The 21,420-nt window shown below is 39.4% G+C and overlaps 3 protein-coding genes across 6 annotated transcripts in view; 1 reads left to right on the top strand and 2 right to left on the bottom strand.

The window, feature by feature from the left end:
• LOC140678735 (uncharacterized) overlaps positions 1 to 21,420 on the bottom strand; it is a 468,885-nt gene that overhangs the window by 369,705 nt on the left and 77,760 nt on the right. The gene's annotated exons all lie outside the window — the stretch shown is intronic.
• Positions 3,550 to 21,420, top strand: part of LOC133605457 (uncharacterized) — a 59,066-nt gene continuing 41,195 nt past the window's right edge. For all 3 annotated transcript variants that reach the window (XM_072913105.1, XM_061958803.2, XM_061958802.2), the window contains exons 1-3: positions 3,550 to 3,746; positions 7,022 to 7,119; positions 7,199 to 7,379. The gene's annotated coding sequence lies outside the window, so the exon portion shown is untranslated. The remainder of the gene's footprint in view (positions 3,747 to 7,021; positions 7,120 to 7,198; positions 7,380 to 21,420) is intronic.
• LOC133605458 (uncharacterized) lies at positions 6,921 to 21,239 on the bottom strand. Of its 2 annotated transcripts, XM_072913107.1 has the most exons (7): positions 21,074 to 21,239; positions 20,895 to 20,995; positions 20,733 to 20,817; positions 11,834 to 12,018; positions 11,496 to 11,774; positions 7,196 to 7,432; positions 6,921 to 7,098 (listed from the first exon to the last, which is right to left on the bottom strand). In XM_072913107.1, the coding sequence occupies exons 2-5, from the start codon at positions 20,964 to 20,966 to the stop codon at positions 11,571 to 11,573; spliced, it is 546 nt and encodes a 181-aa protein (XP_072769208.1). In that variant the 5' UTR covers positions 20,967 to 20,995; positions 21,074 to 21,239; the 3' UTR covers positions 6,921 to 7,098; positions 7,196 to 7,432; positions 11,496 to 11,570. The 2 variants fall into 2 exon arrangements, with proteins under 2 accessions (XP_072769208.1, XP_072769209.1); XM_072913108.1 differs by having other exon boundaries at positions 20,895 to 21,239.

Genomic DNA, 21,420 nt, shown 5'->3' with positions numbered 1-21,420 from the left:
TAATGTAACATTTTAATTAATTAATCACACTTTTGATTATCCAAATACTATATTCGGTTTATATAGCTCAATATATGTTCTCAAATGATCTTCATGTGAAATTTTGATGAGTGAATAAATTGGGTTTTAGATTATCCAGATATTGTATAAACATAATATTAACACAATACATTTTTTAATCTCAAATTTTAATTCATTAATCAATGTCTTGATGATCCAAATACTACACAGACAATATATTTGTTGTATTTTTTTCATTTACAATTTTTGTTATTTAATGATTTCCCTGATTATCCAAATATTACAGTATATAAATTTTATACAGACTATTACTTTTTTCAAAATATTTTTTTTCATCTCAAATTTTAATTTGATGATAACATTTTCTTGATAACCCAACTGGGCTAAATAGATTTTATATATCCCAATGTAATTATTTTCTTGTACAATTTTGATAAATTAATATCAGATTATCCAGACACTATATAACTATAATGTCACTTAAATTTATTCTTCATATAATATATATAAATATAATACAAAATTATAAATGTAAAAATGTTATTGGTGATAATCAGAAAATGTATTAATTGATTAAATTGTTAGATGAAAACATTATTGGGGAAAAAATTAATTGGCCCATATAATTCCTTTTTAGCCTAGTACTTGGATAATCATGAAGTTGATTAATTAATAAACATTTTGGATTAAAAAAAAAAAATTAAATTATTGTGAAAAATAAATATATATTTTTGCTGTTTTTGAAAAAATACCTGCCATTGAAAAAAAAAAAAACGTCGACACCAAAACACATCAATTGAAATATAGAATAGAATAGAAAGTACTTTATTGATCCCTGGGGGAAATTCAGCTATGTATAATATATATATATTATGATTATCCAAGTACTTGACCAATGGTCCTTAAACTTTTTCAGTAGCACCTCAGAAAAAATGTGGCTCTCCAAGTACCAACAAAATGACCCACAATAAAATGCAGTAGCGTAGTATGCTTAAGTATTCATTAAAATCAAGGCAAAGGCTTTATTTGACAGTAAATGTAATATTTTTGGCCACTGTAACATTACACACAGTTTGACTATCTTAAAATAAAACACTGTACTTGAATCAAGTGGTTCTTTGGCGTACCACTAAATGGAGCCCCGTTCCTCTAGTGGTAAATGTACCACAGTTTGAGAATTACTGTACTAAGCTAAATAAATGTTGAATAGGCCAACTTCGTACAGTCTCCCACTACGCTCTGAAGGCAGTCCCCACGCGCTCCTCTTTTATTTGGACATTTTCTGATTACATATCCGCAGCTGCTCCTAAGGGGAGGTGGTCATAAACAGCTGTTGCACTCGGTCATAAACAGTTCAAAGAAAAGGTGCCTGGAGCGGTGTCAGGTCCTGCTCCCTCTCCGCTTTGTAGATCTCGGGTCAGGACAAGATCTTCCTGTGGCTGACATAAGATCAAAGAAACCGACACCTCAATGTCGCCTCCCATCGCACACAGTGGCGTTTTACAAGCCTTTTGCTTGATAAGATGAAAGCCAGCTTTTGTCTTCTCGCAGGGGACCTGAACTCATTGGAACACAAAGTTGTACAATTATTCTGACAGCTATATTTATACACACACACATATATATATATATATATATATATATATATATATATATATATATATATATATATATATATATATATATATATATATATATATATATATATATATATATATATATATATATGTATACAGTTCTAAAGTTAGTATACTTGTATAGATATCAAATACAAGCTCCTCCCCTTTCCACATCAGACCCTGACGACGATGCAATACGAAGTATAAGTGATAAAACATTGAATATTAAGAGTTTACTTCCATGACGAAAAGTTTTGTAATCAATCAGAACTATCAAGCCGCTAAAATGCGCCAAACATGGATAAGTGTGGAGAGACTGTTTACATATTACCCATCATGCACCGTAATGTATTGATATATTTGTCATTTTCAATTATGTATAGGGATTGAACATGGAGCATGAACATATTTCGTATGTGGAAAAAAACTTGGACCGTGAATTACCATGAATTGATTAACGTGGACCCCGACTTAAACAAGTTGAAAAACGTATTCGGGTGTTACCATTTAGACAGAATACGTACTGTACTGTGCAATCTACTAATAAAGGATTCAATCAATCAATCAAAAGATCACAGCACTGCTTGTAAAATGCCCATAAAAAGTGGCACATGTCTCCTACTCAACAGCTGTGTACATTTGTAAAGAGCATGTCGAGGTAGATAAAGGCAAACGCAGCTACCGCCATCTTGACGTGGCGCTAATTAGAGACCCAAATAGGGATGTCCGATAATGGCTTTTTGCCGAAATCCGATATTGTCCAACTCTTAATTACCGATACCGATATCAACCAATACCGATATATACAGTCGTGGAATTAACACATTATTATGCCTAATTTGGACAACCAGGTATGGTGAAGATAAGGTCCTTTTTAAAAATTAAAAATAAAATAAGATTAATAAATTAAAAACATTTTCTTGAATAAAAAAGAAAGTAAAATAATATAAAAACAGATAGATATTTGTTTTAATTATCTTTTTATTTTTTAATACACTGTAGCACTTTGAGGTTGTTTGCTCAATGTAAAGTGCTTTTACAAATAAAATCCATTATTATTATTATTATTATAGAGGGCCGCTTGGAACAGCAAATAATGTATGAATTTGCCTCTGGATTTCATTATTAATTATATAAATTGTTTTAAGTCGACTGTCCATTTTACAGTAAAAAGTTTACATTTACAAAATTTTACTGTAAAATATAGTGTGTTTTTTTCACATTTTACGGTAAATGGAAAAACAGTACCACTGTTCTTTGGGGAGTTTACGGGAAAAAGCTGGCAGCTTAGTTGCCAGAATTTTTGTGTTAAATTGATATTTGTTTTTACAACATCATATTGTGAATGGAAAAACTGTACACGTTTTTTTTTTTTTTTTATTCTGGCAACTAATAATAAATAAATAAATAATATAAAAACAGTTACATAGAAACTAGTAATGAATGAAAATGAGTCAAATAAAGTGTTAAAGGTTAGTACTATTAGTGGACCAGCAATCATGTGTGCTTACGGACTGTATCCCTTGCAGACTGTATTGATATATATTGATATATAATGTAGGAACCAGAATATTAATAACAGAAAGAAACAACACTTTTGTGTGAATGAGTGTAAATGGGGGAGGGAGGCTTTTTGGGTTGGTGCACTAATTGTAAGTGTATCTTGTGTTTTTATGATGATTTAATTAAAAAAAAAAAATAATAATAATAATAATAATAATAAAAAACCGATACCAATAATTTCTGATATTACATTTTAAAGCATTTATCGGCCGATAATATCGGCAGGCCGATCTCTAGACCCAAGCCGTATTGTCCTGAAGTCAATTGTTAATATTCTTTACATAAATACTTGATAATATTGTTTTATTGTTTATACAATGTACAAAGACATATATAGTGACGACAATGCTTTAATATGGAGCTAAAGTTGTTTTTATTTCTTGTATGCTATAATCGGTAAACAGCAATTGGGTGATGTCACTTCCGCTAAATTACTTCCTGTTGGTTGACTTCCGGTATTCGTCTGAAAGCAATCCGTCCATGTTGCTGTCCTCTGTAATAATATCTGTTGCCATCCTACACAAAGAAGCTCGAAGCAATGCCGTAAGTTGTCTTTAACATGTTAAGAACATGTCAGACATGTTAAAAAAGTGTAAAAGTGCCGATATGTTGAATAGAATTGTCGAATTAGATACAACGTGTTCAAGTCATTCAGGCAGACGGGGGTCTGTCTCCATCTGCTGGACACTTTGGGACATTACAGTTACATTTTGTATGTCATAGTACAGTGTTTTTCAACCTTTTTTGAGCCAAGGCACATTTGTTGTGTTGAAAGTATCCGGAAGCACACCACCAGCAGAAATCATTAAAATCTAAACTCATTTGACAGTAAAAAGTCGTTGTCGCAATTGTTGGATATGACTTTAAAGCATAACCAAGCATGCAACAATATAGCTCTTGTCTCAAAGTAGGTGTACTATCACGACCTGTCACATTACACCGAGACTTACTTAGATTTTTTTGCTGTTTTCCTGTGTGAAGTGCTTTAGTTCTTGTCTTGTGCTCTTATTTTGGTGGCTTTTTCTCTTTTTTTTGGTATTTTCCTGTAGCAGTTTTCATGTCTTCCTTTGAGCGATATTTCCCGCACCTACTTTGTTTTAGCAGTCAAGAATATTTCAGTTGTTTTCATCCCTCTTTGTGGGGACATTGTTGATTGTCATCTCATGTTCGGATGTACTTTGTGGACGCCGTCTTTGCTCCACAGTAAGTCTTTGCTGTCGTCCAGCATTCTGTTTTTGTTTACTTGGTAGCCAGTTCAGTTTTAGTTTTGTTCTGCATAGCCTTCCCTAAGCTTCAATGCCTTTTCTTAGGTGCACTCACCTTTTGTTTATATTTGGCTACCCCTGTGGTAAATTTTAAATGTGCTTTATAAATAAAGTTGATTTGATTTGATTTGATTTGATTTGATTTGGTTTAAGCATTAGATACCTTTTTACCTGCACACTGCCTCCCGCTGTTTCCGACATCTACAAAGCAATTAGCTACCGGCTGCCACCTACTGATATGGAAGAGTATTACACGGTTACTCTGCCGAGCTCTAGACAGCACCGACACTCAACAACAACACGTCATTTGCAGATTATAATTACCGGTTTGCAAAAATTATTTTTAACCCAAATTGTCTACGGCACACCAGACTAAATCTCGCGGCACACTAGTGGTTGAAAAACACTGTCATAGTAGACAAATAGGTACAGAGGCAATAAGCATGTTTGTATCTCTTTATTTTTTCCAGTTTTTTGCCGTCGTGTCTATGACGAAATGTAACAAGTAAATGGTCTTTTTTGAATTATTGACCTATCCAAGGCTCCGATTGCTTCACGTCAAATATTCCACTTTGAGAATTATTTTTTTGTGGAAGATTTTGCATATTTTGTGTGTTTGCCATAAAAAAAAACATGGTTTTCTTTGACAAAAAGGGCAGAAAACAAACAAACAAAAAAACGACATTAAAAAAAATCGATTTGAAGTTGATGAAGACTCCAGTAATTTAAGCGTTAAATAAATAATGTATGTTTGCCCTGGCACACCATTGTCATAATTTCACGACCGAAGCAAAACACTTTTTACACTTTTATACTGAAATAAATACACCTACAACTTATAAAATACAGATATGGAAAAAATTACCGGCAGCGGTAAAGTTTACATCCATGAAGAAAGGGAATGAATGTTTATAACCAGAGGTGGGTAGTAACGCGCTACATTTACTCCGTTACATCTACTTGAGTAACTTTTGGGATAAATTGTACTTCTAAGAGTAGTTTTAATGCAACATACTTTTACTTTTACTTGAGTATATTTATAGAGAAGAAACGCTACTTTTACTCCGCTACTTTTACTCCGCTACTTTTATCTACATTCAGCTCGCTACTCGCTACTAATTTTTATCGATCTGTTAATGCACGCTTTGTTTGTTTTGGTACCTCAATAGTGCCTGCGTTTCTACAAATACAGTCACTGGTGACGTTCACTCCGTTCCACCAATCAGATGCAGTCACTGGTGACGTTGGACCAATCAAACAGAGCCAGGTGGTCACATGACCTGACTTAAACAAGTTGAAAAACGTATTCGGGTGTTACCATTTAGTGGTCAATTGTACGGAATATATACTGTACTGTGCAATCTACTAATAAAAGTTTCAATCAATCAATCAAAAGCGTGAAGAATTTTTTCAACCGTACTTCCCGTCAAAAGCCTAAAGACTGACTGCACAGTTCCTGTCTTCACAATAAAAGTGCCGCTCCATCGCGCCTGCGCTTTCAAAATAAGAGTCTCCGAAAGCCAGCGCAAACAAGCTAGCAAGCTACGGAATTTGCCGCCAATGTATTTCTTGTAAAGTGTATAAAAAGGAATATGGAAGCTGGACAAATAAGATACCAAAAACCAACCACTTTCATGTGGTATTAGACAGAAAGGAGGAACTTTTTTTCTCCTCCATTTGAAAACGTGGACGTTATCATCACTACTGTCTGATTACAATCAATGCAAGTCATCAGAATCAGGTAATACACCAACTTATATTCTTGTCTTCATGAAAGAAAGGAATCTATATGTGTTAAACATGCTTGTATATTCATTAAAACACCTTTAACATGTAAACAAAAACGGCAAAATAAATAAATATAAATTATATACTGTATATATATATGTGTGTGTATATATATATATATATATATATATATATATATATATATATATATATATATATATAAATGTGTGTGTGTGTATATATATATATATATATATATATATATGTGTGTATGTGTATGTGTATATATATATATATATATGTATATGATATGTGTGTGTATGTTACTCATCAGTTACTCAGTACTTGAGTAGTTTTTTCACAACATACTTGTTACTTTTACTCAAGTAAATATTTGGGTGACTACTCCTTACTTTTACTTGAGTAATAAATCTCTAAAGTAACAGTACTCTTACTTGAGTACAATTTCTGGCTACTCTACCCACCTCTGGTCATGTCTTACATAATGATTGTGAACGATAGGCAAAATTCCCCAAAAAGTGCAGTTCACTTTTAAAAACTAAACAAAAAAATAGTTCAAAACACATTTCCACATTTGCAGCCGGTTTATTGTCACCTTCCCTGACACTGTCGGCCTGGCAACGGCTGTGAATCACATCATGTCTTCAGACTAAAATCTTAAAAATGCCAGACCGTTTTTTTTAAGATACAGAGATATTACAGTGTCAGCAGAAGCTTCACACATCTCTTCTTCAGCTTGATACTATATTAGAGTTTGTATTGTGGTGTATCTCTTTCCAAAATGCCAATACTGCTTTGTCCAAGGTGTCCTTGCCATGCAGGGTCATTCCCAGGCCATCAGTAGCTTGTGGAAAGTTACGAAGGCACCATGGCCAGGTTTGCTGCACAGAATAAAGAGAGGAGTAAGTTTGTCTCATCCTGTCGTTCATTTTGCATTTGCATGGAAAAAAAAAAGTCACTAACATGTTTCCAACTTACCAGTCAAAGTAGCAGTGTCCCTTATGGTGGCCGTCCCGCACGCCGTGGTCGGGCGCCTGCAGCTCCACCCCCAGGTGGAGCTCTGGCTCCCCCTGCAGGTGGCCCAGGAAGCGAACGGTGCCCGTGCTGATGCGCCCGGTCGGCAGCATGATTCTGACCCGGTGGCCCAGCTGCAGGTCCAAGGGTGAGTGGGGGACAAAAACCCGGTGCGGTCCTGAAGATCTTCCTGATCTCACACTTGGAGGGGAGGGAACACAACAAAGACGTGTTTTTACTTCCAAATAGTTGATTTCAGGGATGTCAAAGTGGTTTTCATTGAGGGCCACATGGCTGTTATGGCTCCCAGTCTGTGGAACGCTCTCCCTGACCACCTGAGGGCTCCACAGACTGGATGCTTTTAAAAAGCCTTTTTTTAGATATATGCGTCCTAGTTCTAGCTATTAGGCTGTTTTATTATTATTATTATTTTAATTCTCTTTTTATTTTTTAATACACTAGCACTTTGAGGTTGTTTTCTCAATGTAAAGTGCTTTTACAAATAAAATCCATTATTATTATTATTATTATTATTACAGAGGGCCGCTTGGAACAGCAGATAATGTATGAATTTGCCTCTGGATTTCATTATTAATTATATAAATTGTTTTAAGTTGACTGTCCATTTTACAGTAAAAAGTTTACATTTACAAAATTTTACTGTAAAATAGTGTTTTTTTTCACATTTTACGGTAAATGGAAAAACAGTACCACTGTTCTTTGGGCAGTTTACGGAAAAAGCTGGCAGCTTAGTTGCCAGAATTTTTGTGTTAAATTGATATTTGTTTTTACAACATTATATTGTGAATGGAAAAACAGTACACGTTTTTTTTAAATTCTGGCAACTTAGCTGCTGTCATGTCTGTGTGATCATGTTTTTGTTTTAGTCATGTTCGGTTTTGTTTTTGGACTTTTTGTGCACTTTTGTTTTGTCACCATAGCAACCATTAGTTTTCACCTCTCACGTCACGCACCTGTTTCACGTTTTGCGTCACGCACCTGTTTTCGTTAATCATGTCTATAGTATTTAAGTTCATTGTTTTCAGTTTGTCGTCCTGACGACATCCCACAATTATGCTCTACACACTCTTCATCCTCTTAGATCCTGCTTCATGTCCCATGCCAAAGTAAGTTTTTGTTCCATGTTTATAGTCCAGGGCCGGCCCGTGGCATAGGCCGTATAGGCAAATGCTAAGGGCGCCGTCCATCAGGGGGCGCCACGCCAGTGCCACAAATGTTGGAGAGAAAAAAAGAAAAGAAAAAAAGTTGGTACTATTATTTCTAAATACAAAAAATAATCCCACGTTAATTAAAATGCAAAGTAAAGCCTATTTAATAGAAATATTATTTGTTACAACATTAAGCCCCCTCTCCCCCCGCACAGTGCGCCCCCTCCCTTGCCGTATCATGACTCTTTTTGGACGTCACCACATCAAAAAATCAACACAAGATGTCAAAACGGCCAAAACTGTCAGGTGCCCAGGGAAGAAAAAAGAGAAAAGAAGAGGAGGAGAAACGAGAAAAGACAGAGGTAGCAGGTAGGTGAGCCGAACATGAAATTATTTGTCTGTTACAGAATGTGATAGTAACCCGGCTTTTTAGCATTAAGCTAATGTCACATGATTCGGCAATTGCTAATCAATAAATAGCTAGTTCTATTTTAACGTCGGGTTAATATTGTGGAGGGGGGTAAATTGTTATGGAAAATAATAATGTAACGTTAGGTAATTACAGTACTCCCACCTTACATTTTTCAGGGACATTTATATTAGATCTTTTAAGCAGCTGGTTTTTTTTTACATTGTTATTGCCTTCTGGTTAGCTATGTTTGCCCTGCAGGTAATAGTCACTTTTCCACCCCTTTATATATTAGGTATAGTTGTAAGTAAAAAAAAAAAGGTCAAAGACAAAGCTATTCGGTTTCTTGTGAGTATATACACTTCACTGCCGATGTGGGGGGGGCGCCACCTAAAATCTTGCCTAGGGCGCCAGATTGGTTAGGGCCGGGCCTGTTATAGTCTATTTGGTTTCATAGCTTGTTCTCCGCCATTGTGCGCGCCTTTTGTTTACTTCCTTTTTTTTGTAGTTATAGTGTTTAAATAAAAATGTACTTACATTCCCGTCTCGCCCGAGGCCAACTTTCCGTTGCATCCCGGAAAAGCAAACACCCAGGACCAAGTCATGACAGTAAAAACAAAAGTGCACAAAAAGTCCAAAAACAAAACCGAACATGACTAAAAACAAAAACATGATCACACAGACATGACAGCTGCCAGTTTTTCTACCGTAAAAACAAACGTACCGTCTTCCCATTTCCAGTAATACACCGTTAAAAACAATAACCGTAGATTTTACAGTCAAAAACTGGCAGCTCAGTCAACAGGACACCCCCTCCGCCACCACCACCACCCCCAAACCTCAAACACACACCCCCCCCTGCTGTGAGTGTGAAGTACCCTTCCCTATACTTACAGTATATGGTACACTCATAAAATGTGTCACTACTTATCAGAGGTGGGACCAAGTCATTGTTTTGCAAGTCACAAGTAAGTCTTAAGTCTTTGCCCTCAAGTCCGAGTCAAGTCCCGAGTCAAGACAGGCAAGCCCCGAGTCAAGTCCAAAGTCAAGACTGGAAAGTCTCAAGTCAAGTCCTAAGTCCTGCATTTTGAGTTTCGAGTCCTTTCAAGTCCTTTTAACCACAGACTAATATATTAACACAGATTGTGTATGCTTTTCAAACACTGTATTTATTTATTAAAACAAGTGCATTTTAAATTGCAGGAAAGAAAATTGTGCTGACATTGCACTTTATAATAGCACTATTAACCAGTCATTTTAAACATTAACTCATTCCTTTACAGAACAAACACATTGAAAAATAAAGTGCAAATGTACTTATTTGTACAAAAGTGTTAACATTGAAAAAACATGACATATACGTGAACATAACAAAAAAGTTGTACTTTTTATATGTCAGGGCCCTATGCTGCATTGCATTTGCAAAAGACCAAATTAGCCAAGAGTCTGTCAGTCATTTGTGCACGATGGGGGCGTAGTATGATGCCACCATGGCTGAAAACTCGCTCCACTGGAGCACTGGAGGCAGGCACTGCCAAGACTCTCATGGCCACTCGGAACAGTGAAGGAAGACTCTTCATGTTCAATGCCCAGAACAAAAGGGGGGAGAGAGTTGTTTTGGGTTGGTGCACTACTTGTAAGTGTATCTTGTGTTTTTTATGTTGATTTAATTAAAAAAAGAAAGAAAAAAAAAATTATTTCTTGTGCGGCTCGATACCAATCGATCCAGGGACCAGTACCGGGCCGCGGCCCGGTGGTTGGGGACCGCTGAGGTAAACAACCAACAGTATGTCAGAAAGCTAGCTAAAACGGTACACATATTCATAATATAGTATACATTTTAACTGACCTTTATTTGACTATTTTTGTCTTTTTTTAGGTGGCTAAAATACGCGGTGCTGCTGACCGCCGTCTAACGTTACGTGTGATATATTGACTAACGTAACCCTGCTTAAAAAAAATCACTGAACAAAAAGTATGAATAAGGTAGTGAACTGCAACAGATTCCCGTGTTTGCAATAACGTTATAACGTTAGCAGTGAGTTTACAGCCTCACTGATTTAACTACACAGCAAATAAAAGTCACGTTACTTAGCCAATAAACGTTATCTTACATTCAAAACTTACCGTTCTTTGTGCAACTTCAAATGCCGGACGAAGTTGGAAGTTGTTGCCTCTCCATCAGTAATTTTGGAACCGCATGTGTTGCATACTGCAAACCGTTTTGTGTTGACCACCTCGTAATTTTTATACCCAAACAAAATTATTTTAGGTATCATTTTTTGTTCATTGGCGTGTGGTTTGGACATGTCTTCTTCCTTGGTTGTCCTGCAATTTGATTGGATGAATGCTGTGTGATGAAAACAAAGTAGATCTAATTTGATTGGCTGTTGTACTGAGAGCACACCAGCTGACACACGCAACGCTGATAGACAAGTACACAATGAAAAATACGGAGCGCTTCCGAATAACTTTTTCATCTTTGGGTTTTGGGGAAAGTAGCAAGTCATGTCAAGCTCAAGTCCAAGTGAAGTCACAAGTCATTGATGTTAAAGTCTAAGTCGAGTTGCAAGTCTTTTTACATTTTGTCAAGTCGAGTCTAAAGTCATCAAATTCATGACTCGAGTCTGACTCGAGTCCAAGTCATGTGACTCGAGTCCACACCTCTGCTACTTATTAAGTCTACCTTGACACTGAAGAGCAGGAAGAATTGGAGCTTGACACTGACGACAAAGATAACTGGCCGCCTGGTGACGGAAGATCAGCGCATCTGTCGTGAAGCATCAGCTGAGAGACGCTGAAGGCTAATTTGAGAAAGCACAAAAACGATCATGATCAAATGAACCCGTGTGGACAGTAAAGGAGTGCCATGTTTGCACTTGCATTTGCTGGAGCGCTCCACAAATAAGTCTCCATTGTCCACTTTTATCTGCGCTCCTGTCAGTGCCGCAGCGTCAAAGATGACCTGATGGGCGTAACGATATCACCAGCGATGTCACCAACAAATCAAAGAACACCACACACCTGATTGCAAAGCTCTGCCTGCTTCCTCCGCAGCTCCGCAAACCTTCTCTCCCACGACGCCCTCTCGCAGGCCATCCTGGACTTCAGCGACAAGATGTCGTGCTCGGTTTTGGCCAATCGCTTCTGAAGGGCGGCGGTGCGGTCAGGGCAGCCTGGTATGGCGGCCACCATCTTGCTTTCAGAACCTGACAATGACGGGGTCTTAAAAAGTCTAAAATCCAATCATTTGTATTTTAGGCCTTAAAATGTCTTAAAGGGGAACATTATCAGCAGACCTATGTAAGCGTCAATATACAGGTAAAAGCTAGTAAATTAGAATATTTTGAAAAACTTGATTTATTTCAGTAATTGCATTCAAAAGGTGTAACTTGTACATTATATTTATTCATTGCACACAGACTGATGCATTCAAATGTTTATTTCATTTAATTTTGATGATTTGAAGTGGCAACAAATGAAAATCCCAAATTCCGTGTGTCACAAAATTAGAATATTACTTAAGGCTAATACAAAAAAGGGATTTTTAGAAATGTTGGCCAACTGAAAAGTATGAAAATGAAAAATATGAGCATGTACAATACTCAATACTTGGTTGGAGCTCCTTTTGCCTCAATTACTGCGTTAATGCGGCGTGGCATGGAGTCGATGAGTTTCTGGCACTGCTCAGGTGTTATGAGAGCCCAGGTTGCTCTGATAGTGGCCTTCAACTCTTCTGCGTTTTTGGGTCTGGCATTCTGCATCTTCCTTTTCACAATACCCCACAGATTTTCTATGGGGCTAAGGTCAGGGGAGTTGGCGGGCCAATTTAGAACAGAAATACCATGGTCCGTAAACCAGGCACGGGTAGATTTTGCGCTGTGTGCAGGCGCCAAGTCCTGTTGGAACTTGAAATCTCCATCTCCATAGAGCAGGTCAGCAGCAGGAAGCATGAAGTGCTCTAAAACTTGCTGGTAGACGGCTGCGTTGACCCTGGATCTCAGGAAACAGAGTGGACCGACACCAGCAGATGACATGGCACCCCAAACCATCACCCAACCATGCAAATTTTGCATTTCCTTTGGAAATCGAGGTCCCAGAGTCTGGAGGAAGACAGGAGAGGCACAGGATCCACGTTGCCTGAAGTCTAGTGTAAAGTTTCCACCATCAGTGATGGTTTGGGGTGCCATGTCATCTGCTGGTGTCGGTCCACTCTGTTTCCTGAGATCCAGGGTCAACGCAGCCGTCTACCAGCAAGTTTTAGAGCACTTCATGCTTCCTGCTGCTGACCTGCTTTATGGAGATGGAGATTTCAAGTTCCAACAGGACTTGGCGCCTGCACACAGCGCAAAATCTACCCGTGCCTGGTTTACGGACCATGGTATTTCTGTTCTAAATTGGCCCGCCAACTCCCCTGACCTTAGCCCCATAGAAAACCTGTGGGGTATTGTGAAAAGGAAGATGCAGAATGCCAGACCCAAAAACGCAGAAGAGTTGAAGGCCACTATCAAAGCAACCTGGGCTCTCATAACACCTGAGCAGTGCCAGAAACTCATCGACTCCATGCCACGCCGCATTAACGCAGTAATTGAGGCAAAAGGAGCTCCAACCAAGTATTGAGTATTGTACATGCTCATATTTTTTATTTTCATACTTTTCAGTTGGCCAACATTTCTAAAAATCCCTTTTTTGTATTAGCCTTAAGTAATATTCTAATTTTGTGACACGGAATTTTGGATTTTCATTTGTTGCCACTTCAAATCATCAAAATTAAATGAAATAAACATTTGAATGCATCAGTCTGTGTGCAATGAATAAATATAATGTACAAGTTACACCTTTTGAATGCAATTACTGAAATAAATCAAGTTTTTCAAAATATTCTAATTTACTGGCTTTTACCTGTATACCTTGATGTTGCAGAAAAAAAAGACCATATATTTTTTCAACCGATTTCCGAACTCTAAATGGGTGAATTTTGGCGAATTAAACGCCTTTCTAATATTCGCTCTCGGAGCGATGACGTCACATCGGGAAGCAATCCGCCATTTTCTCAAACACCAGGTCAAATCAGCTCTGTTATTTTCCGTTTTTTTCGACTGTTTTCCGTACCTCGGAGACATCATGCCTCGTCGGTGTGTTGTCGGAGGGTGTAACAACACCAACAGGGACGGATTCAAGTTGCACCAGTGGCCCAAAGATGCCAAAGTGGCAAGAAATTGGACGTTTGTTCCGCACACTTTACCCACGAAAGCTATGCTACGACAGAGATGGCAAGAATGTGTGGATATCCTGCGACACTCAAAGCAGATGCATTTCCAACCATAAAGTCAAAGAAATCTGCCGCCAGACCCCCATTGAATCTGCCGGAGTGTGTGAGCAATTCAGGGACAAAGGACCTCGCTAGCACGGCAAGCAATGGCGGCAGTTTGTTCCCGCAGACGAGCGAGCTAAACCCCCTATCGACCCTAGCTTCCCTGGCCTGCTGACATCAACTCCAAAACTGGACAGATCAGCTTTCAGGAAAAGAGCGCGGATGAGGGTATGTCTACTAGGGATGTCTGCCGATATTTGCCAAAAATTGCGTATCGGCAAGGCATGGGAAAATGCCGATCCAGATCCAGTTTAAAAAAAACAACTCCGGTCCGTGTTTTCCAACGCACCGATTTAAATAATACATTCCACTTTTCTGCGGCTCCGTAATTTCCGTTCCGCATTTTCCAGCACACTTTCAACAAATCCACAGGTCTCACGCAGTTGCTTTTAGCTGCTGGCATTACACGACAGGCTCTTCTCACTCTTTCCTGTGTCTCCCTCTCACAGACAGCGAGCGCACCTTCTTACACACGTCACATACTGTCACGACATACGTCACATACGTATACGTCCTCCCCGAGCAGAGAGCGAGGTAGCAGCATGGCTAACGTTAGCTGTGATGCTAGCGCAGCCGCTAAGGTGCGCGCCTGCTCAAGCGTCCTCTGCGCATGGCAAATCTATACCACGCACAAAATCAAATAAAAAAATAAGCGCATAACAATTTTCGACACACGGACACGACAGAGAAAACAGTTTTCGTCATCATTGTTCAAATATTGTAATGTCTGTCGAGACGCTTATCTCCATTCGGTGCCACACGTCCACACCATCAAAATGCCGAGGCAGGCAAAAATTTCCACAACACCGTATGAAAAAATTAGTGATTTTTTTAGTTGTGATTTCCTTCTCTGCATGAACGTTTAAAAGTAGCATATATTAATGCAGTATGAAGAAGAATGTTTTAATGTAGACATGCAAGCCTTGAAAGAAAATGTTGAAAATCAAGACTACATTTCCTGCAAATGGGTGCATTTCTACCCTATATTTTAACTTTAGATTTATTCTCATATCAAACTCTTTTGGCTGTCTTTTTGACACTTACCCTCCACACCCTGGATTATAAATAATGTAAATAATTCAATGTGATGATCTTGTGTGATGACTGTATTATGATGATAGTATATATCTGATAGTATATATCTGTATCATGAATCAATTTAAGTGGACCCCGACTTAAACAAGTTGAAAAACTTATTAGGGTGTTACCATTTAGTGGTCAATTGTACGGAATATGTACTTCACTGTGCAACCTACTAATAAAAGTCTCAATCAATCAATCAAAACACATAGAATCATCATACTGATGTGATTATATGCATCAAGTGTTCATTCAAGGCTAAGGCAAAATATCGAGATATATATTCCATCCATCCATCCATCTTCTTCCGCTTATCCGAGGTCGGGTCGCGGGGGCAGCAGCCTAAGCAGGGAAGCCCAGACTTCCCTCTCCCCAGCCACTTCGTCCAGCTCTTCCTGTGGGACCCCGAGGCGTTCCCAGGCCAGCCGAGAGACATAGTCTTCCCAACGTGTCCTGGGTCTTCCCCGCGGCCTCCTACCGGTCGGACGTGCCCTAAACACCTCCCTAGGGAGGCGTTCGGGTGGCATCCTAACCAGATGCCCGAACCACCTCATCTGGCTCCTCTCGATGTGGAGGAGCAGCGGCTTTACTTTGAGCTCCTCCCGGATGACAGAGCTTCTCACCCTATCCTATTTGCACTTTACCTTCTCCCCCTTGGTTCTATTTTTAGGAAGTACAGTATTGCATTTCATTTTTATGCCGATGATTGCCAGATTTATTTTCCCATGGCACAAAATAACACGGTTCAACGTCTTATTGACTGCCTGCACGACATCAAAGTCTGGCTTTCAGCTAACTTCCTGAGCCTAAATGAAGATAAAACAGAAGTTATGTTGTTCGGTCCAAGTCGCTCTCCCTCCCCCAACGTTGACCTCGGCACTCTGACCCCGTATCTCAGCGACTCTGTCACAAACCTGGGGGTAAAGTTTGACTCAGATTTTAAATTCGAAAAACAAATCAGCAGCGTCGTTCAAAAAAGCTTTTATCAATTACGCCAAATAGCGAAAGTGAAACCGCTTCTATCAAGACATGATCTTGAGAAATTAATCCACGCTTTTATCTCGACTCGTCTTGACTACTGCAATGCCCTGTATGTTGGCATTAGCCAGGCCTCCCTCGCCCGCCTGCAGCTCGTGCAGAACTCTGCTGCTCGTCTGCTAACACAGACCCGCAGACGTGAGCACATCACCCCTATTTTAGCGTCCCTTCACTGGCTCCCTGTGCGTTACCGAATACATTTTAAACTCCTTTTATTTGTTTTTAAATGTCTAAACAACCTCGCGCCAACCTATCTCTCCGACCTCCTTCAGCCTTACTGCCCCACCCGATCCTTAAGATCAGCCGATCAGCTGCTGTTGACGGTCCCTGACACAAGGCTGAAGCTTAGAGGTGACAGAGCTTTTGCCGTTGCTGCTCCCAAGCTCTGGAACGACCTACCCCTGAGTGTTAGACAAGCCTCCTCTCTTCCTGTTTTTAAATCTCTCTTAAAAACATACTTTTATTCCATGGCTTTTAACACTGAGTGATATCCATCCTGCAATGGCGCCCCATAATACACCTGCTGTGATCCTGTTTTTATGTTTTTATGTTTTTATTAATTCTATTTTATTTATTTATTTTTTATCGTGTTCTGTTTGTATTGTGTTGTGTTTGCTCGGTACTCGTTTTATCTTTTAACCTGTTCATTGTACAGCACTTTGGCTACCCCTGTGGTAAATTTTAAATGTGCTCTATAAATAAAGTTGATTTGATTTGATTTGATCTCTAAGGGAGAGCCCCGCCACCCGGCGGAGGAAACTCATTTCGGCCGCTTGTACCCGTGATCTTGTCCTTTCGGTCATAACCCAAAGCTCATGACCATAGGTGAGGATGGGAACGTAGATCGACCGGTAAATTGAGAGCTTTGCCTTCCGGCTCAGTTCCTTCTTCACCACAACGGATCGATACAGCGTCCGCATTACTGAAGACGCCGCACCGATCCGCCTGTCGATCTCACGATCCACTCTTCCCTCACTCGTGAACAAGACTCCGAGGTACTTGAACTCCTCCACTTGGGGCAAGATCTCCTCCCCAACCCGGAGATGGCACTCCACCCTTTTCCGGGCGAGAACCATGGACTCGGACTTGGAGGTGCTGATTCTCATCCCAGTCGCTTCACACTCAGCTGCGAACCGATCCAGTGAGAGCTGAAGATCCTGGCCAGATGAAGCCATCAGGACCACATCATCTGCAAAAAGCAGAGACCTAATCCTGCAGCCACCAAACCAGATCCCCTCAACGCCTTGACTGCGCCTAGAAATTCTGTCCATAAAAGTTCAGAACAGAATGGGTGACAAAGGGCAGCCTTGGTGGAGTCCAACCCTCACTGGAAACGTGTCCGACTTACTACCGGCAATGCGGACCAAGCTCTGACACTGATCATACAGGGAGCGGACTGCCACAATCAGACAGTCCGATACCCCGTACTCTCTGAGCACTCCCCACAGGACTTCCCGAGGGACACGGTCGAATGCCTTCTCCAAGTCCACAAAGCACATGTAAACTGGTTGGGCAAACTCCCATGCACCCTCAAGGACCCTGCCGAGAGTATAGAGCTGGTCCACAGTTCCACGACCAGGACGAAAACCACACTGTTCCTCCTGAATCCGAGTTTCGACTATCCGGCGTAGCCTCCTCTCCAGTACACCTGAATAGACCTTACCGGGAAGGCTGAGGAGTGTGATCCCACGATAGTTAGAACACACCCTCCGGTTCCCCTTCTTAAAGAGAGGAACCACCACCCCCGATATATATCGTGTATCGCAATATGGCCTTAAAATATCGCAATATTAAAAAAAGGCCATATCGCCCAGCCCTAGTTCAATGATGCCATTTCTGTTTGTCATGTATAATTTTGTCTATTTTGTGTTTATCCTTGAATAAACAGGTCAGTTTCTTGTTACCAACCATTGTGTATTATTCAAACTCCCCTAATTCAGCTGGCTAGTTGTTATCAAGAGTACTAAAACCCTTTTCAACATGATTCTGACAACTAAGTAGGCTAAATAACTTTAAACTTTAATACATGCTCGGATAGGCCAGTATCGGTATCGGATCGGAAGTGCAAAAACCTGGATCGGGACATCCCTAATGTCTACAGAATATATTAATTGATGAAAATTGGGCTGTCTGCACTCTCAAAGTGCATGTTGTTGCCAAATGTATTTCATATGCTGTAAACCTAGTTCATAGTTGTTAGTTTCCTTTAATGCCAAACAAACACATACCAATCGTTGGTTAGAAGGCGATCGCCCAATTCGTCCTCGCTTTCTCCCGTGTCGCTGGCTGTCGTGTTGTTTTCGTCGGTTTCGCTTGCATACGGTTCAAACCGATATGGCTCAATAGCTGAGCCATATCATACAGCACTGGCTGCAAGTTAGCTGAATTCTGATTGGATAAAAGCTCTAATGTAAAAACAAGCAACACTGGAGCCTAATAAGACATGAAGAGAATATGATGAATACTTTATGGAAAGTAGATTAAAATTAACTTTTATTACTCTATGATCATGATTTATGTTCGGCCAGCAGAGAAGGCCTTGCTGGCCCTAACGCAGTGGTTCTCAAACTTTTTTTGTCATCCCCCACTTTGGACAAGGGGGAGTTTTCAAGCCCCACCTGCCCCCATCGCCCCAACAGAGCGCTAATGCCAAGCTTTAACATTTTCAAATTTATTGAACATCAAGTTGTATACATTCAAACTCAATAACATAAAATAACATCAAGTTCAATGATAAATAAAATAACTGTGCAGCTGTGGTACAACTTGCATCAAGTTCAATAATAAATAAAATAACTTCCATCAAGTTCAATAATAAATAAAACAAAAGTGTTATAACTTGCATCAAGTTCAATAATAAATCAAAAAAAGTGTTATAACTTGCATCACGTTCAATAATAAATCAAAAAAAGTGTTATAACTTGACTCAAGTTCAATAATAAATCAAATAAGTGTTATAACTTGCATCAAGTTCAATAATAAATCAAAAAAAGTGTTATAACTTGCATCACGTTCAATAATAAATCAAAAAAAGTGTTAACTTGAATCAAGTTCAATAATAAATCAAATAAGTGTTATAACTTGCATCAAGTTCAATAATAAATCAAAAAAAGTGTTATAACTTGCATCAAGTTCAATAATAAATCAAAAAAAGTGTTATAACTTGCATCAAGTTCAATAATAAATCAAAAAAAGTGTTATAACTTCCATCGTTGTGTCCTGAGCAAGACACTTCACCCTTGCTCCTGATGGGTGCTGGTTAGCGCCTTGCATGGCAGCTCCCTCCATCAGTGTGTGAATGTGTGTGTGAATGGGTAAATGTGGAAGTAGTGTCAAAGCGCTTTGAGTACCTTGAAGGTAGAAAAGCGCTATACAAGTACAACCCATTTATCATTATTTATTTATCGAGTTCATTAATAAATCAAAAAAAGTGTTATAACTTGCATCAAGTTCAATAATAAATCAAAAAAAGTGTTATAACTTGCATCACGTTCAATAATAAATCAAAAAAAGTGTTATAACTTGCATAGAGTTCAATAATAAATCAAATAAAAGTGTTATAACTTGCATCAAGTTCAATAATAAAACAAATAACTTGCATCAAGTTCAATAATAAATCAAAAAAAAGTGTTATAACTTGCATCAAGTTCAATAATAAATAAATAAAAAGTGTTATAACTTGCACCAAGTTCAATAATAAATCAAATAACTTGCATCAAGTTCAATAATAAATACAATAAAAGTGCCACTTTGCAATCTTTGCAAAAAAAAAAAAGGAGGAGCTATGCATTTGACAAGACAGGGCAGGTGACAGCACTTTGCCCCAGGAGAGCCACGCCTTGACGCTAGTGCTTCCCGGTGAATGACACAGTGTGTCCAATGACGCTAGTGAATGACACAGTGTGTCCAATGACGCGAGTGCTTCCCGGTGAATGACACAGTGTGTGCTCGTCACATTTTTGTTTCTCTGCAGGCGCTGGCTCTGGGTCGACGACCTTTGAGGTGCGAGTCACAAATGTATATATTTGTGTAATTGTGGTCCACACATTAGCCTGCTACCCATCCGCGCGAAAGTTTGTTCCGCTTAGCCCCTCCCCCATTAGTTACTGTTGCTATGTCTGTCAAACTTTCGCTCCTACCGAGAAATATAAAGCCTACAGTAAAAATAAGTACCGGTAATTTCCATTTATTTATATAGCGGATTTCACAGACAGAATCACAAAGTGATTTACAGTGTGTATAGAAAATGAAAGCATAGTAAAAAAATAATCTAAGAATATAATAATAAAAAAAATGTTTAAAGTGAAATTTCCTCCCGTTCCTCGCGCCCCACCGTCATGTCTCTATTCCCCACCAGTGGGGCGCGCCCCACACTTTGAGAAACGCTGCCCTAACGGCACACCGCTGCTAAAAAGTCCTTATTGATCTTACCTATGGATTGTTTGTGATGACGGCCTTTTTCCGCTATTGTGTGATGTTCCCTTGGTAAGAACCGGACTGCATTGTATGGGCAAACCTAAGAAGCGAAGTATCAAACAAAGCATTCTTTTTGGGTGCTTCTATTCCGTTACCATGACTTCAGACGACTCTCACCCAAAGAAACCTGCAGGTACACAGGATCCCTTCGAAGGTCCACGTGAACACACACCGCAGCGTACACGCCATGGTGGCGGTACATGCTCTCACGTGGTTGCCTGAGATGCCAACATAGTTATAAAGAAGACTAGGTGAGACATTCTCGGGTTGTACTCGGACCAAACCGAGACACTGACCTTAGAGTGAGACTCAGTCAAAGGGCACGAAGAAACCAGCACCAAAAAAACAAGGACTTGAGGAGACGTCACCTCCCCATTTCTATCCTTAACGAGTCACTGCCTTTCCAATGTAGGTAGAAGGAGTGTGGCTGACCCGTTGCTGCGCGCCCGCTGCCGCAGACAACTGCTGATCGTGTCTAATCCTCTTAAGTCCTGGACTTGCTTAATTTGGTCCACTGAGCCTTATACTGTACCTACTGTATAAACAATGTCATTAAGCCTGCCCTTGATCTGCACGCCTTCTTGCAGCCGCTGTCTACCTGGAACAAAACATGTATTTATTTTTGACGTTTACATTAAAGAGC

This window comes from Nerophis lumbriciformis, linkage group LG04, assembly GCF_033978685.3.
Source record: "Nerophis lumbriciformis linkage group LG04, RoL_Nlum_v2.1, whole genome shotgun sequence".
NCBI lineage: Eukaryota > Metazoa > Chordata > Actinopteri > Syngnathiformes > Syngnathidae > Nerophis > Nerophis lumbriciformis.
Note: the sequence above shows the minus strand (reverse complement) of the source record. Positions and strands in the feature narration are given on the sequence as shown.

Excerpts from the sequence above, each read along its gene's own strand:
- LOC133605458 (XM_072913108.1), bottom strand. The coding sequence starts at position 20,966 with ATGGCGTGTACGCTGCGGTGTGTGTTCACGTGGACCTTCGAAGGGATC. Across the intron at positions 20,818-20,894 it reads GTACCTGCAGGTTTCTTTGG|GTTTGCCCATACAATGCAGT; the intron begins GTGAGAGTCGTC and ends TTCGCTTCTTAG. Across the intron at positions 11,775-11,833 it reads AGGCAGAGCTTTGCAATCAG|GTCATCTTTGACGCTGCGGC; the intron begins GTGTGTGGTGTT and ends TACGCCCATCAG.